Source organism: Lynx canadensis, chromosome A1 (genome assembly GCF_007474595.2).
Source record: "Lynx canadensis isolate LIC74 chromosome A1, mLynCan4.pri.v2, whole genome shotgun sequence".
In the NCBI taxonomy this organism is placed as follows: domain Eukaryota; kingdom Metazoa; phylum Chordata; class Mammalia; order Carnivora; family Felidae; genus Lynx; species Lynx canadensis.
The window spans coordinates 80,682,792-80,698,217 of NC_044303.2; the positions used below are offsets into that span (position 1 = coordinate 80,682,792).

Below are 15,426 nucleotides of genomic sequence, written 5' to 3' on the forward strand. Positions count from 1 at the left end.
GAGAGACAGAGCAAGAGTAGGGAAGGGGCAGAGAGAGGCAGACACAGAATCTGAAGCAGGTTCCAGGCTCTGAGCTGTCAGCACAGAGCCCCATGCCGGGCTCCAACTCCTGAACTGTGAGATCATGACCTGTGCGGAAGTCAGAGGCTTAACTGACTGAGCCACCCAGGCACCCCTTAAGCCTCTATTTTTTTTTTAAGTTTTATATGGCTTCTAGCTTTTGTCATTAACTGGACTATACGTGCCTGGCATACCGTCAGCTCTCTGTAGGTGACTACTAAGCTGTTGTAAACTGCCACAGGCCACCATGCAAGCCAGCAGGGAAAGCACTTGGGGGCTGTGGAGGGAGTAAAGGGACACATGTGTTCAAGGGACTCTCCTTTACACAGTGCTCTTGTAAGAAGGGGCTCTCTTCCTTGGTTAGATGCATGTGTCAATGTCATTCCATGTTCGGAGAAGCTTGTTCATTGCGGGACACTTGGAAGTCCGAGTTCTTCAAGTCCGGCCTGCACGTTGCCAGGGCCATTGCCAACCGACCATGTTCTGCCCAAGTGCGATGGGGGCTGAGAGGTCGGTTTGGTTGGGGCCGTTCTCCGTCCTTCCTTCCCCGTCGTCGTCACCGACACAGACCCAGTTCAGGTTCTGCTGCTTTCCTGATACCCATGGTTTCTGAAACGTCACCATCAGTTAAAGTGGAGTCGCTCCAAGGTTTCTGGTCCTGCAGAGCGGGCCGGCCTGGCGGGTGGTGAGGTCACGCGCTGGAGCTGGCCTCCCGGCAGGGGGCACACCTGACACCCGCGCGCCACGCTGGGGGTGGGGGTGCGGACGTCCACGTCCCCAAGGATCTCAGCAGCGCCGGGGAAATCAATTCCTCCCCGAATTAGGCCCATCTGCTCACAGATTTAATGATGATTTGTGTTCTGTAATTGCTGGCTTGCAAAGTGGCGGGGAGAAGCAAACGTCTCGTTTTCAGCACCCCCCACCCCCCACCCCCGCCCGAAATAAAACTGGCAAAAATCAAAAGAGCATTCTGGGAAGCACTTAATAGTTGCAACGCTGGTGAATTCAGAAAATCAATGACGGGCTCCGCGCCCTCTGAGGAGGGGCCGGCGCGAGGGCAGCGCCGCGCGCTCCGGCGTCCGCGGGGCGTGCGCGGGGGCCCGCGGGGCGCAAACGGTTAAGGCGGCCGGCGCCTCCGGAGGTCACGGCGGCGCAGGTGGGCGCGCACGGCCGGGCCGGGGCGGGGGCGCGCGGCGGGGCGCACGGCGGGCCCGAGCGCAGGGTGCGTGTGCGGCCGGCCGGCGCGGGGCTGCTCCAGCGCCGCGTCTTTTCTTCTCCTCGCGGTGATGTCATCGGCGGCGGCGGCTGGGAGCCGGGAGGCGGCGGCGGGGGCGGCGCCGGGCGGCCGCCGCAGGTTCATGTGCATCTAATGAAAAGGCACTTGACAGTCGGCCAGGACGCACGCGAGGGAGCGCGAGCCGGCCGGACCGCGGCGCCGCCCGAGCCAATCGCGGGGCCGGCCTCTCCATGGGCGAGCCGGAGGGGGCGGGGGGCGCAGCCGGCCGGGCCGCGGCCGCTCCGAGGTGAACGGCGCCCAGACGGGCTCGCGGCGCGGGGAGGCCGGGCGCGCCGCCGCTATGAATTCCGCCGAGCAGACCGTTACGTGGCTCATCACCTTGGGGGTGCTGGAGTCGCCCAAGAAAACCATCTCGGACCCGGAGGGCTTCCTGCAGGCGTCTCTGAAGGATGGGGTGGTCCTCTGCAGGCTGCTGGAGCGCCTGCTCCCCGGGACCATCGAGAAAGTAAGTGCCGCCCCGGCCCGCGCCCCCACGGCGCACAGGCCCGGGCGGCGGGCGCCCCGCCTCGTTCCCGCCGCGGCCCGGGATGCGCGGAGACGTGCGGGCGCGGGGTCGCAGGCGCCGGCACCTGGCGGCCGCGCGGGGCGCGGAGGAGCCCACGCGCCTCCTTTGTGCGCGGACCCGGGAACGCGGCCCGCGCGGGGGGCGCGCAGGCGGCGCGAGGCCCGGGCGGCGGGAGCTGGGGGCGCCATTGTGTGCGCTGCGGCGGGGCCCGGGGTGGGAGTGTGGGGGTGGCCCGGCAGTGTCCGAGGGGACCGGCCCCGGGGAGGCCGCAGGGAAGGGGAGCGGCGGCTCCGCTCCGCCCCAAGGTGGAGTCGCCCCTGTCGGTGACCCGAGCGGAGAGCCGCGCTCCAGCGCCGCGCACAGCCTCCTCGAGGCTTTGTTTGAACAGTTTTTGTTGGTGGTATCGTAGGAGAGTTTCACCTCTGCTTAGTCGACCAATTGTTGGGCGTTTTTCAAAGGCATTGATCGATAGCCGAGGGCCGGGCTGTAAGATGACCGACTGCCCTCCCCGCCAGAGAATTCCTCGTGTCTCCAAGCCCCGAGGATGGCCGACCCCACGAAGCCAAGGCACTCTCCGAGGCTGGCTTAAAATTCTCGATTTCATTTTCGGGTCCGTGCCTGATTCTGAGCACAATCGCCGGGCCCACAGACCCTGCCTGCTTCTGTGTTGGTGGCCGGTGGTTTCCCCGGGGCGGGGGTGTGAACCCTGACCCGCATCTCTGCCAGTGATTAAAGTTTGCTTTCCTCCCACACAGGCTGACAAAGCCAGGGCTGGGGGTAGAAGTGCTTTTAAAAACGATGTGACCCTGTGTTTCAAAAACACTGCAATTTTATCCTTTTTTCTCTTTCTTTCTTTCTCTTTTCTTTTTTTTTTTTTTTTTGCCAGCGTAGAATCTTAAGCTCAAACAGTTAAAAGGTGTTAAGTGTAGAAGCTGAAGCACACCGTAGTTAGGAAAAAACTGTTTAATTTTTTAAATGGGGTTGTTTTAGCCCTAACGTACAGTGACGATTTGCTAATCAAATGTTAATTAGGTCAACTTGAAAAAGTAAAACGTTTAATCTTACAAGTTTGTGCATGTTTTGGTGCTGCATTTTAAAGGTCAGAAAAGGTTTTGTTTTATATGAATTTGCATGCCTGCTAGTTTTAGGTATTTTTTCTTACTTAGAACATATGTATGAAAACAGAATCTGGATGAGGCTGAAGGGCTGTCTGCCTGGCCAGGAAATAAAAACGTTGCTTGTAAACCAACCTGATGTCACAATAAAATTATGATTTAAGACAGGCTTAAGGAGCAGAATCTAACTTTCAAGGCCCTCGGAACAGTTTGTTGTCATCTGGATACGAGGACCTATGGTAATAAAAGTCAGATGTTGGAAAGCAGTGCAAATGCACGCTAAGTTCACCAACACAGGCTTCTATAAAACGTTGTTCCGTGACTAAGAGTGAAGTTTTAGGAAACTCCCTGCGCTGTCTGGATAAAATCATGTCACTGTCGAAGCGTGCTATTTGGCATATTAGCTGCATTCATGTGATTGGCAGACTTGAATAATCATTTTCTTTTACATTCTCCAAAGGTTTTCTTTCCAAACTGTAGCACTCCTTCCATCCCTAAAACAAAGAGAGGAAATGTTTAGCTTGTGGGAGCTGGACTGAAGCCCGACATGTTCTGCAACCAGGGTCCCCCAGAAATGTACTCTGCTGCCACTGTCCTTCCCTACCACCGACCCCCCTGTGGCCCCAACTGGTTGGTTTTCCGCTGACACTGCCAGAATGCAAGTGGCACAAATTAGAGACAGCACTACCGGTTCTGTGTGGTTCAAAGGTAGGTTTTTGGAGTAAAATATTAGCCAGTCTCTGCCTCTAAAAACCACAGGTTTCCGCGTCTCCCGAGCTTTCCTGTCTCTTTAGCAGAGGCATTGATTTGGGCTCCCACACCGCATAGCGCGAGCCACAAGACAGACGTGTGCGACAGCTCTCACTTGGCCCTGCGGACGTCGGTCTGGGGACGGCTTTCTTTTACACGGGAGCGTTTGGAAACTTCGCCGAACGTTCACGTGGAACCCAAAGAGATTTAACTTTACCCTAGTTGGCCACCTGAACACGCTGGCAGCTGGGTAGGGTGCTGGAAGCAGCATGCCACGTGTGCAGATCCACGACTCAAAACGGACCGTTAGGCTGGGGAAAGCGCAGAGGTGGCTCGGGTTTCCCACATGCCTTTGGTCAAGAAGACATGTGCCGGTGTGTTCCTTGTATTCTGTTATTTGTTCTAGTTGGAGCCAGTGAAAGGGCGGAGGACCACGGGGACTCTCAGACTGTAGATGTTTTCGCCCGGGTTCCCCTGGATGCAGGCTGCCCTTCGCAAGGCGGGGGTGGGGGCGGGGATCATACACCTCCGTGAGCAGCTCAGAAAAGAGACACTTTTCATTATCGCCACCGGCAGGTCGTCTGCTGTTGGGGAGACAGAGTGGGGATTATGCGGTTTCCTGGACTTTCGTGTGTGAGGCACTTCCGCTTTGATTTTCTCCAGCAATGGCCCTGGTGTTTTGCTGGCCTGCTCACCCTTCCTGGGATGGGAGCGGGCAGAGGCCCCGAATCCAGGGGCCCCTGCCACCCTGAGCTCGTGAACTCACACTTGAAGCCCCTCTGGACTGTTTAGTCACCGGGGTGAAATGAAGATTCAGACGTTCTAGAAGGAGGAGCACCTGTAATGAGCACACAGAAGTGGCAGGGGTCATGAAATGCTGCTTCAGTTTTCCTTGTTGGTGCGGCCCACGGGGCTGCTGGATCCAGCGTGAGAATCTCCTGGAGCCTGGTTCTGTCTTCCCCAAGCCAGGAGAACAGAACACACTGGAATCGGTAAAGTGCTTCCCTGGGGACGCTCCCATCGATCCACACTTGTGGATCACAGTTGAGAAAGTCCTGCTACCCTTCTGGCCTTGCTGGATGTCCTGGGCGTGTATGTGAGTTGAGATGGGGTTAAGCTGTTGGGCTGGGTTCCTGTGTCCTGGGGCGGTGACAGAGCCCCACCCCTGGCTGGCTGCACTGAAGACGTTCTCTCCCAGGCCTGGAGGTGCAGGCCTGGGATAGGGGTATGGGCCGGGGATTGGGGTGCAGGCCCGGGACTGGGGTACGGGCTGGGCCGTGCTCACTCTGAAGGTGCTGGGGAAGGGGGTCCCGCACATGCCCAGAGTCCCCATGAAGTTCCCCCAGTCTCTGCTGTGCCCAGACCTCCCCTTTTATGAGGACACCGTCCCTGGATTAGGGCCACCCGACCCCTGTATGATCTCAACTTAACCAATTACATCTGCAGCAATCCTGTTTCCGAATAAGGTCACGTCCTGTGGTTCTGGGGGTCAGGGCTTGGACATATACATCTTGGGGGACACAATCCAACACATAACGGGTTACATAATGAATTTGAATCCAGTCAACTTATTGAGTACATACCTGCTTGGAGGATGCCAGGTGCTACGGGAGATAAAAAGAGTAACTGTTCTTAGAGGTTTTAGTGCAGGAGAAAACTGTCAAAACAGGAGCAGCGTGAGGAAATAAAGTCAGCTATGGAGGAAAAGGAACAGGAATTAAGGGCTTCCAGGCAACCAGCATCTGAGCAGGCCAGCCTCTGATGATTTTCCTGACACGCGGATTACAACATGGTTTGTGTTTCCTCAGACTATCCTCGGGCAGCCCTTAGGTGGTCCTTGGCAGGCTTGCGGGCAATCAGCGAGTTCAGATATAACATAGGAGGAAAAAGTTGCTTTTTCCTGGTTGATTTGTGGCTTGCGTTTCTGGTCGGTCCTAGGATTTCTGGGGCCGGTGGTGGGACAGAAGTGAGGTGTCAGTGGCCCCTGGACAGCGGCTCTGAGGGCCCGCCGTGAGCAGCTCGCGCTGAGGATGAGGTCAGCGATGGCAGTGTGGTGTGATGGCGAGGGTCTCGCTCACACCGGGCCAAGACTCGGAGGCCCATGCCCCGCAGCTGTCGGTACATACTTGGCGGTCTCGTGGGAAAGCATTCTGAGAGAAGTCGCAGGGCACATTACATCCCGACTGTGTGTTTCGGGAGACTTCTTTAAACTTTGCAAACTGAGCAAATTCCTTGTAATGAAACGAAGCTTTCAGAGGAGTTAAAATGTAATGACAAACATCTGCTTTTGAAGCATATGATTTTGAAGTCCTGCCTCAGCCCTGCACGAGGGGGATTCGTGTTGGGGGTTTCAGGCCCCGAGGAGGGGGAAGCCCACTGCATTTGCTGGCTGATTCGCAGTCAGGCAGCCTCCCGGCAGTTTAGATGGGGGGACGCCCAGAGTGGCTCGCTTTAGCGAGTGTGCTGGCGCCGTGCGTGGTGTGCTTGCTCCGGCAGGTGTGACGTGGGGGTGTGTGTGGGGGGGCAAGAGGGCCTTCCCCACGGGCAGCTGCCCCTTGTCCTCCAGCAGAGTCTGGCGGTGGTGCTGTCCCAAGACCTCATTCTATTAATAGAAGCAATGCCCGCGGTGGCTTCCTTTCCCGATTCCCTTAAGCACTGCCCGCCTGTGTCCGTGTCTTTTACAGAAATAGCGCGTGCCCCAGGTTGCAGGCAGCGTGCCGAGCACCGTCGCCCCCATTCTCCCAGGTGAGAACACTGAGGCCCAGCAGTGCCTCATGCCGTGCCCACGTCGCCCAATTAGAGCCCCGGGGGCAGAAGAGCCCAGGTGTGCCTGCCGTCCGCGCTGGGCCTGCTCACGTGCGCTAGATCAGGAGGACGTAGGCAGTCCCTGCCTTCAGGAGTTACAGACCAGCTCAGGACACCAGACTGACAATGTGAGTGACCACAGTGACAGGACAGACTCCAGGGTTACATCGTGGGCACAGACTGCCGTTCACCAGGGGTCCTAAGAGGGAAGGAGAGGCCGTCAGGATGTGAGCCACGCGCCTGCCTGGTTATCTGGGGGCTCAGAAATAGCTGGAAGCAGGACAGGTAGCTCTAGAGAGTGTTGTGCTCGGGCTGTGACCCTGGTCGGGACGCTCCTCTGCCCCTTTTCGCTCCTGTCTCCTGGAGGACACCCCCGAGGAGTCTGGCGAACTGTTGCTCTGGCATCGGATCGTCCTCCGGGGGACTCGAGGGCCTTCCTGACTCTGCGCTTACTGAGGTCCATCTGTGCTAAGATGTAGAACAGTGTGCTGTCCGTGTACGTACATACATACACGTGCACATGTCTAATACTTCTCGAGAGGCCCGGCTCTGGTCTTGGACTGGAGCCGCCCATGTGTTTGTCATTGTCGGTAGAAGGTGGCAGAAGCCCACCATCCTCTGGGCACCCAACTCTGTCATGGGCGGTGCCACCAGCTGGGGCAACCGGTTGTCCCCAAGACCCACTGGTCCCTCCCATAGCCACCCTAAGAAGGGGCAGTCCCCATATATGCTCCAGAGTCACCCAGTTGCTGTGTGACGTGTGGCAACTTCTCCAACTTCTCTGAGTCTCAGTTTCTCCCTAAAAAATGAGATTAATGACCCCCCCCCCCCCGGAGGGAATGGCCTCTTGGGGCAGAAGGGTTGCTAAGAGGGTAAATGGGTAGCCCTGAGGGGTTTCTTGTGTTGTCGGGCACAGAGTAGGGTCCTCGGGACACAGAAGTTGTTATTATTTTACGGACTGACCCTGGAAACTTTCTCTGCTGGGAAAACTCCAAGCCAGGATTTGAACCTCAAGGCCAACGCCAATCCAGGAATACTTCCTTATTCTCACAACCAGCCAGAGTCTTGCAACTCCAGGGGGCTGGTGGCCCCTCCCTTCCCACCCTGACAGACCACCACTGTCTGGGTCGGCGGGACCACTGAGTTTGGCTTCCAGGACCCTCTGCTCAGCGCCAGGCCCCGAGCAGCTGCAGAGCACACACAGCTGCTGGAGGGCTGAGCTGGCGGGCTCGGGTTTCACATTTGTAGAGTTTCGTGCATGGGAAGGGCGTCAGCAGAGGGAGGGTGTTGGGGCTGGCCCTGGGCCCTGGGTGTGACATCTGACCTTTTCCTCCATCAGTTCTACCCAGTTAGGTTAGGAGAATGCATTTCCTGATGTTTTCACATTTCTAACTTTAGCTCTGAATTTTAAAAGTTCTATGAACCAGACTGGTCGTTCTCGGCCCTATTTTTGTAGACAGTGCTGTGTCTGCTGTAGCCTAAGGGCCAAGGAGCAAGGTGTGGATGTTTAAATGGGATGTGTGGAAGTACGTTTCAAACACATATGTCACAATTATTTAAACCACTGTAGTTTTGGGTTCCTACTATGTGTGTGCTACTGTCCACATCATACAGAAACACATGCACACACATGCACCTGTTCCATATCACCTTTTTAGGCAGGTCATAAGGGAAACCATGGGGTCTTAAGTGTAGTGCATTTGTGAATTCTCAGTGTGAAGGAATTCTCAAGAGGTTATCCAATCCAAACTCATCATTTTACAGATGGGTTAACTGAAGACAGCTGCATACGGTTGTGTAAGTTGTGCACTGCACAGTCTAGGGAAGGTCACTCATAGTGTACATGAATGGTGTCTTAAGACTGTGCCGGGCAGGGGCTCTGGGGCAATGATGCATAGAAGTCAGCCTCCACAGAGGTCAGCGTCCTCAGAGGTCAGCCTCCTAGGGTACAAGACAAATTAGAGACGGGTTGTGGTAGATTACAGAAGTGGCCCTAGCTCTTCACTCCCCGTAGACCTGCCTTCAAAGAGGGAGCCTGTTTTCTCACTTCTTGAATCTGAGGCTGGTCTCGACTCGTGTTGGCCAATGGAATGTGGCAGAAGTGACAGGTGTTAGTACTGGCTGAGGCTTCAAGAGGTTTTGCGTGTTTCTGCACTCTCTCAGACCTGCGTCTACTCTGAGGACAGGCCCAGGCCCTGGATGCTGAGGGATGCTTGACTCTCCCTGCTGAGGCCTCCTGGACTCCCCTCCTGCCTGCTCACACCGGAGAGAGCCGCGTGCAGATCAGCAGTGCTGCCGCCCAACACAGATGACCACTGCTTCGCGAGCAAGCCCAGTTGTGACCCGAAGGACCGGCCAGCTGACCCGTAGCCCACGGACCAAAGTAGATGCTTCCTTCTGCCCGCCACTGAGGTTCCGTGGCTGTTTGTTAATGCAGCCTCACTGTGGCAGTAGACGGCAGGTACAAGGCTAGGGAATGCAGCTATTATTTTGTACGTAATTTTACCTTTTATTACACTTGGAGCAGCTTTTTACAAAGGGTCCATAATACCCCCCCCCCTTTTTTAATGTTTATTTTTGAGAGAGAGAGACAGTGTGAGCAGGGGAGGGTCAGAGAGAGAGGGAGACACAGAATCAGAAGCAGGCTCCAGGCTCTGAGCTGTCAGCACAGAGCCCAACACGGGGCTTGAACTCATGGACTGTGAGATCATGACCTGAGCTGAAGTCGGATGCCTAACCGACTGAGCCACCCAGGCGCCCCAATAGTACCCCTTGTTAAAAATTTTATTTTCGAGAGAGTGAGCATGAGTGGGGGAGAGGGGCAGTGGGAGAGAGAGAATCTCAAGCAGGCTCCATGCTGGGTGTGGAGCCAGATGTGGGGCTCCATACCATGACCCTGGGATCATGACCTGAGCTGAAATCAAGAGTCGGATGCTCAAACCATTGAGCCACCCAGGTGCCCCAATAATATTCTTTTTTTTTTTAAATTATTTTTAACATTTATTTATTTTTTTTTTTTAAATTTTTTTTTTTCAACATTTTTATTTATTTTTGGGACAGAGAGAGACAGAGCGTGAATGGGGGAGGGGCACAGAGAGAGGGAGACACAGAATCGGAAACAGGCTCCAGGCTCTGAGCCATCAGCCCAGAGCCTGACGCGGGGCTCGAACTCCCGGACCGCGAGATCGTGACCTGGCTGAAGTCGGACGCTTAACCGACTGCGCCACCCAGGCGCCCCTACATTTATTTATTTTTGAGACAGAGAGCATGGACAGGGGAGGGTCAGAGAAAGAGGGAGACACAGAATCGGAAACAGGCTCCAGGCTCTGAGCTGTCAGCACAGAGCCCGACGTGGGGCTCGAACCCACGGACCACGAGATCATGACCTGAGCCGAAGTCGGACGCTTAACCGACTGAGCCACCGAGGCGCCCCCCAATAATATTCTTAATATAGTCTTCAAAGAAGGACCAAAAAAAGTGTAGCAACTTAAACCTCTCCAGTTTATATTACATTGCTTTAGCTTAAGATGGGAATCCACAGTTCCAAGTTTGCTTTGGCTTTGTGTAGTTTCTTACAATGCAGTCTTGTTGTGGCAGGATGATTTTTGTTAGCAACACCTTATTTAAAACAGTCTAGTTCTGGATTATTTGTAAATACTCTGGCCTGTGATGGCCTTTCTCCCTCAGTTCTGAGTGACTCACTACTAAGTTCCTGTGCCAAGAAGATGTGTGCCCAACCTATTTCCTGTCCGTAAAGTGCTTTGTTTACAAGAGATGTTTTAGTGCCCATCTGCAGTTAGCAAATTCATTCAGAAGTCTTTTGTCAGGAACGCTGGTTTTCTGAAAAAGCCTGTTGCTTTCTGAACGCATGCCAAAAGATGATGACTTTGTTCTTCACGTTAAGGAGGAATGTTATAGTGCTTTTGACAGAGAATTAGGTTCGGAGAAGTATTCCTGGTCCTCATCGCCTCTGCTGGTGCTCCAGGAGGAGTAAGAGACTCTCAGGACATAGAGAGTTTTATTCCAGGCCTTTATTTCTTGAGTCGCCTCATTGTGATCTCTGTGGTGCTGCAGAAATTGCCTTGTTCAGGGAATCATAAACACTGGTGCTGGTAAGGAGATTTCTTCTCGTGGAAGCATGACATTTTCTGGTCAGAGTCTTCCTGTTTGTTAATGCATTTTTGTTTCTGTTGAAAACAAGCGCTATAAATAGGATGTGGTCAAATTCTGGACAGATTTGCGATGGTGTGTAAACTTCCAGAAAGTACCGCAGAAGCCATGCTTTTAAGTGACAAGAGACCGGAGTTGAGTGTCTTCCACACGTTATCGACTGATGACAGATGGAGAAGAGTCAGGGTTCACGTATCATGCCTCTGACAGAGCAGTTACTCAGACGGAGCCAGAAGAGCTGCCACATTGACGATCTAAAATAGCTGCCATGTTGGCGATCCAAGGTTGATTCTTCAAATGACAATAGTAACTACTTCAGTGGGTGTGAGTCTTGATTATCTGTTTATGAATTCTTAAAATAATAATACGGGAGTGAGCTACTCACCCTACCCGTAATCCTTCTGTTGTCTGTAATGAAATGTCTTCCTAGGAAGCTAGAAAAATAAGAGCACTGGATGTTACATGTAAGTGGTGAATCACTAAATTCTCCTGAAATCATTATTACACTAGATATTAACTAACTTGGACTGAAATAAAAGAAATTTAAAAAAGAAAGATAACGGCAAATGCAACTCTAAGTAGTAGGTGAAAGAAAATAAAGAACTTAATGGGAATCAGTGACAGGAAACAAATTTACTAGAGAAAATCAACAAAACCAAAATCTGGTTCTTTGGGAAAATCAATGAAATTGGTAAGCCTCTTAAACTGGCCAGGAAAATGGCCAATATGAGGAATCACTATGGGTTCCACAGACACTAAAATGACCATAATGGGATAGTATGAACGTTTTTATGCTAGTATATTCTACACTGTAGATGAAATGCATAATTTTCATGGGGACCTTCCCAGCCCTACAGGTATAGAATTCAAACCAGTTAAAAAGCTTCTCATAGAGGGGGCACATGGGGTGCTCAGTCGTTTAAGCATCCGACTTCAGCTCAGGTCATGATCTCGTGGTTCATGAGTTCGAGCCCCATGTCAGCTGGGCTGACAGCTCAAAGCCTGGAGCCTGCTTCAGATTCTGTGTCTCCCTCTCTTTCTGCCCGTCCCCCGCTCGTGCTCTGTCTCTCTCTGTCTCAAAAGTAAGCAAACATTAAAAAAAAAAAAAAGCTTCTCATAAAGAAAATTCCAGGCCACATGGCCTCATGGGCGAACTTTACCAAAGAATTCAGGACTTCTGTCCAGAATACATAAAGAACTCTCAACACTCAATAATAAGGACACAAAGAGTCCAACTTGAAAAATGGACAAACGGCTTGAGCAGACGCTTCACGGAAGAAGGTGTGTGAGTGACAGGCACAAGAGAGACGCTGGATGCACTTGGCAGGAGGGACATGCAAACAGAAGCCACCGTGAGGTGCCGCTGTGCACGTGTTAGAATGGTCAGAATTTAAGCCTGGTCATACCACGTATGGATGAGGATGTGGAGGGGCCAGAGCCCCCATCCACTGCTGGTGGGAACCAAAAACCATGTGACTGAGCAGCTTGTCAGTTTCTTGAACTAGTGAACATCCACGAAGTGGCTGAGCCATCCCGTTTCTAAGTGTTGACTCGGAAATGGAAGTATGCCCTTAGCGTGTCTCGTGCACATGTGTTCATAGCAACTTTATTTATTTATTTATTTATTTATTTATTTATTTATTTATTTATTTTTCGTTCTTTGCAACTTTATATTTGATAGCCACAAACTGGACACAACCCAGATGTCTTTCAACTGGTGAATGGATAGAGTGTGGTATATCCACGGAATACTAAGCAATAAAAGTGACTACTCTGTGACAGGAATGAAAATTATGCTGAGGAAAGAAGCCAAAGTACACATGGTACTTTGCGAACATAAAATTCTAGAAAATGCGGTGCGGTCTACAGTGACAGAAGGCACATCAGTGCTGGCTTAGGGATGCTTCATGGGGCACAAGGAGACTTTTGGGGATGAGGGGGCGTTCGTCTTAATTCTGTTGATTGTTTCACAAGGTTACATGTGTCAAAACTTGTCAAATTGTACACTTCAAATATGCGCATAGCACGTCTGTTACGTCCCAGTAAGTCTTACGCGGCAGTGTTCACTCTGCGGGTGATTAAGATTTTGTTGTGCGTACTGGAGCTTTAGTTCATTTTACCAGCAGTCCCTTACTTTTGAACCTAATTGTGAACCCAGAAAACATGTATGGAATTTCAATGTATAAAGGTGTAAATAGCGAACTTACATTTTATGTGGGTGGGGGGAAGGGACTCGCTGCTAGACCTCATTTATTCGCGTGTTTGTTTTCTCATCAGATCCTTCCTGGGTATCTATTACACGGATTATGCTGGGCTCTGGAGATTTAATGATTAGCCAAAATACACTCGCATACTGTCCCGTGGGGAGAGCATTAAAGACGTCGTATGAATTTGTTTTACAGATTGAGATATGTGCTCTGGGGGTGAGGAACGGGTTTTAGCAGAGGGACCTGGTTTCCACTTGGCAGGTGGGTCAGGTCACGTCTTGGGGAAGGCTCTTCTCTGGAAGCACTACTTGAGTTGAGTGTTGATGGACCAGTGCACTGTTAATTAGAGAGGGGAACAGGGAAAGTTTGTGATGTTTTCAAGGGAAGTCTTGGTTGGGTGCGGATTTGGAAAACAATATTCCAGGCACAGTGTGGAAACAGACTGGATGTGGCCTGGGGAGGTGGCTATTAAGCTCTCAGCCTCGCCCGGCTGAGAGCTGCTAGGAGCTGGGTCTGGGACGGGGTTGGGGAGACCGCTCCCGGGGTGCTGGCCACACACAGGGTAGATGTGGTGTCCCGGTGCGAGAGGGGGCCCGGGGGCTGCCTGAGGCTCGGTATCAGGTCCGGAAGGGATGCTGTGGTGAGTGTGAGGAGTCAGGGCTCAGACAGGATGCTGGGCTGTAAGATAAATTTGGGAGTCACCCAAGAGAGATGGGAGCTGAGGTGTAGGAGTGGTGAGCTTCCTGGCGGCCACAGCAGCAGCAGCGGGGCTCAGGAGGCTGGCAGCAGGCGGTTAGGTCAGGCCAGGAGAGAGCCTGGTGACTGGCAGGGGAAGGGCACGGCCAGTACGCTGCAGGGGCGAGAGATGTGCCTCGGAGGACCAGAGGGCTCTGGTGGTGTGCTGGGAGGGTGGGAGCACGGTCACTCCCCGTCCCCAGGTGGCAGGCATGCGGCGACCGTCCCAGGTGAGCCAGCAGAGCACGCACCCGGTGGCCGGCCCCTGAGCAGGTGGCCAGGGCGAGGGCAGCTCTGATGGAGGGGAGCAGGCGATGTTGGGGGCAGAGCTGAGCGGGAGAGGCTGGATTCAGCAAGAGGGCGGCTGGGCTGGGGCCCGCTGCGTGCTGGGCGTGTGGATTCCCCGAGATTGTTCGGGGGGGCTGAGCAGGGCCTGTGGTGCTCATCAACTCTCTTCAGAGTTTGGTGGGAGGAAGTTGACTTTGAGCCGGTTTTGCCTTTAGAAGACTGTGTTCTTGTCCGTGGCTTAGGGAAGTACAGCTGTCATGGGTTTCCCCCTTCGTTTCCAACGTGTTTTCCCAGGTGTTTGTAAGAATCCAGTGAGTGAGTGGAGGCTGCCCGGTTGTCGCTCTGGGTGCTCCCGAGATTTGCATCTTACCATAATGTATTAATGTCTGGTCTTTGACCCGCCCCCTCCATCCATTTTATGACGAGCTGCTGGAAACCACCTGCTGTCGGCCATGTCCGTTTTGCAGCTGACCTGTGAAAGTCCAGATCTGATGTAGTTAAGGCCTTTTAGGGGTGTCTGTATGTAATTTTTAGAAAGTTCGTGTCCAAGCTGAGGACTTTCTGTATTCCGTTACAAAGTTATGAATATACACGTGTCTCCTGGGACTGCTGTTCCTCCTTTGGAAAATGCTCACAATTAGCTACATGTCATGATACATACGTGGAGGAGATGAAAGTAAATCAGTGCTGTTCAGTGGGAATCTCACGTAACCATTTGGTTGCCAAATGTGTAGCATTTGGGTATTAATTTTCCGATTCACAGCAATAAAACATGCGCTTTTCAGGTCTGTCTCCACGTGTGGGAGAAGCAAGCCCACCAATTATTTTTTTCTCCTTAATCCCTTTTCTTCGAGAGGATGTTGGGAGATGCAGGGGTGGGGGTGTGGAGGGAAGGAGTGTGGCACGCACACACGTGCTCCCTCACTGAGGAGCTTCTGGGCTGACGGCTCCTGGGTTGGTCTGGTTTTCTTCTCTCACGGCTGGAGGTGGCACAAGTGTCCGACACTGGTTCTCGTCCATCACGCACAAAATGTTAGCAAAAACAAAACAGACAACAAAACCCCCAAAACCCCCAAAATGTTAGTGAGCAAAACAAAACAAAAAAACAAAATAAAAAAACCGGAAATGTTAGTGAGCAAAAAAACAAAACAAAAAAACCAAAATGTTAGCAAAAAAACAAAACAAAACAAAAAACCCAAAATGTTAGTGAGCAAAACAAAACAAAAAACAAAAAAACCCAAAATGTTAGCAAAACAAAACAAAAATAAATAAAACAAAAACCCCCAAAATGTTAGTGAGCAAAAAACAAAACAAAAACAAAAACAAAAACAAAACAAAAAACCCAAAATGTTAGTGAGCAAAACAAAACAAAACACAAAAAACCAAAAATGTTAGCAAAACAAAAAACAAAAAAACCCAAAATGTTAGTGAGCATCTCAGGTTGTCTCCAAGTGATGCAGGGCTTCCTGTCGTATGTGTCTTTGGTTGAGGTGG

The 15,426-nt window shown here is 52.3% G+C and overlaps 1 protein-coding gene across 4 annotated transcripts in view; it reads left to right on the plus strand.

Annotated features, from left to right (window-relative positions):
* The first annotated feature begins 1,602 nt into the window (after positions 1-1,602).
* Positions 1,603-15,426, plus strand: part of ARHGEF7 (Rho guanine nucleotide exchange factor 7) — a 134,751-nt gene continuing 120,927 nt past the window's right edge. For 3 of the 4 annotated variants that reach the window (XM_030314233.1, XM_030314200.1, XM_030314217.1), the window contains exon 1: positions 1,612-1,802. In XM_030314233.1, coding sequence (XP_030170093.1) covers positions 1,638-1,802 — 165 coding nt within the window. In that variant the 5' untranslated portion in view covers positions 1,612-1,637. Of the gene's footprint in view, positions 1,803-15,426 lie in introns of all 4 variants that reach the window. The other variant, XM_030314193.2, reaches the window with a different exon arrangement.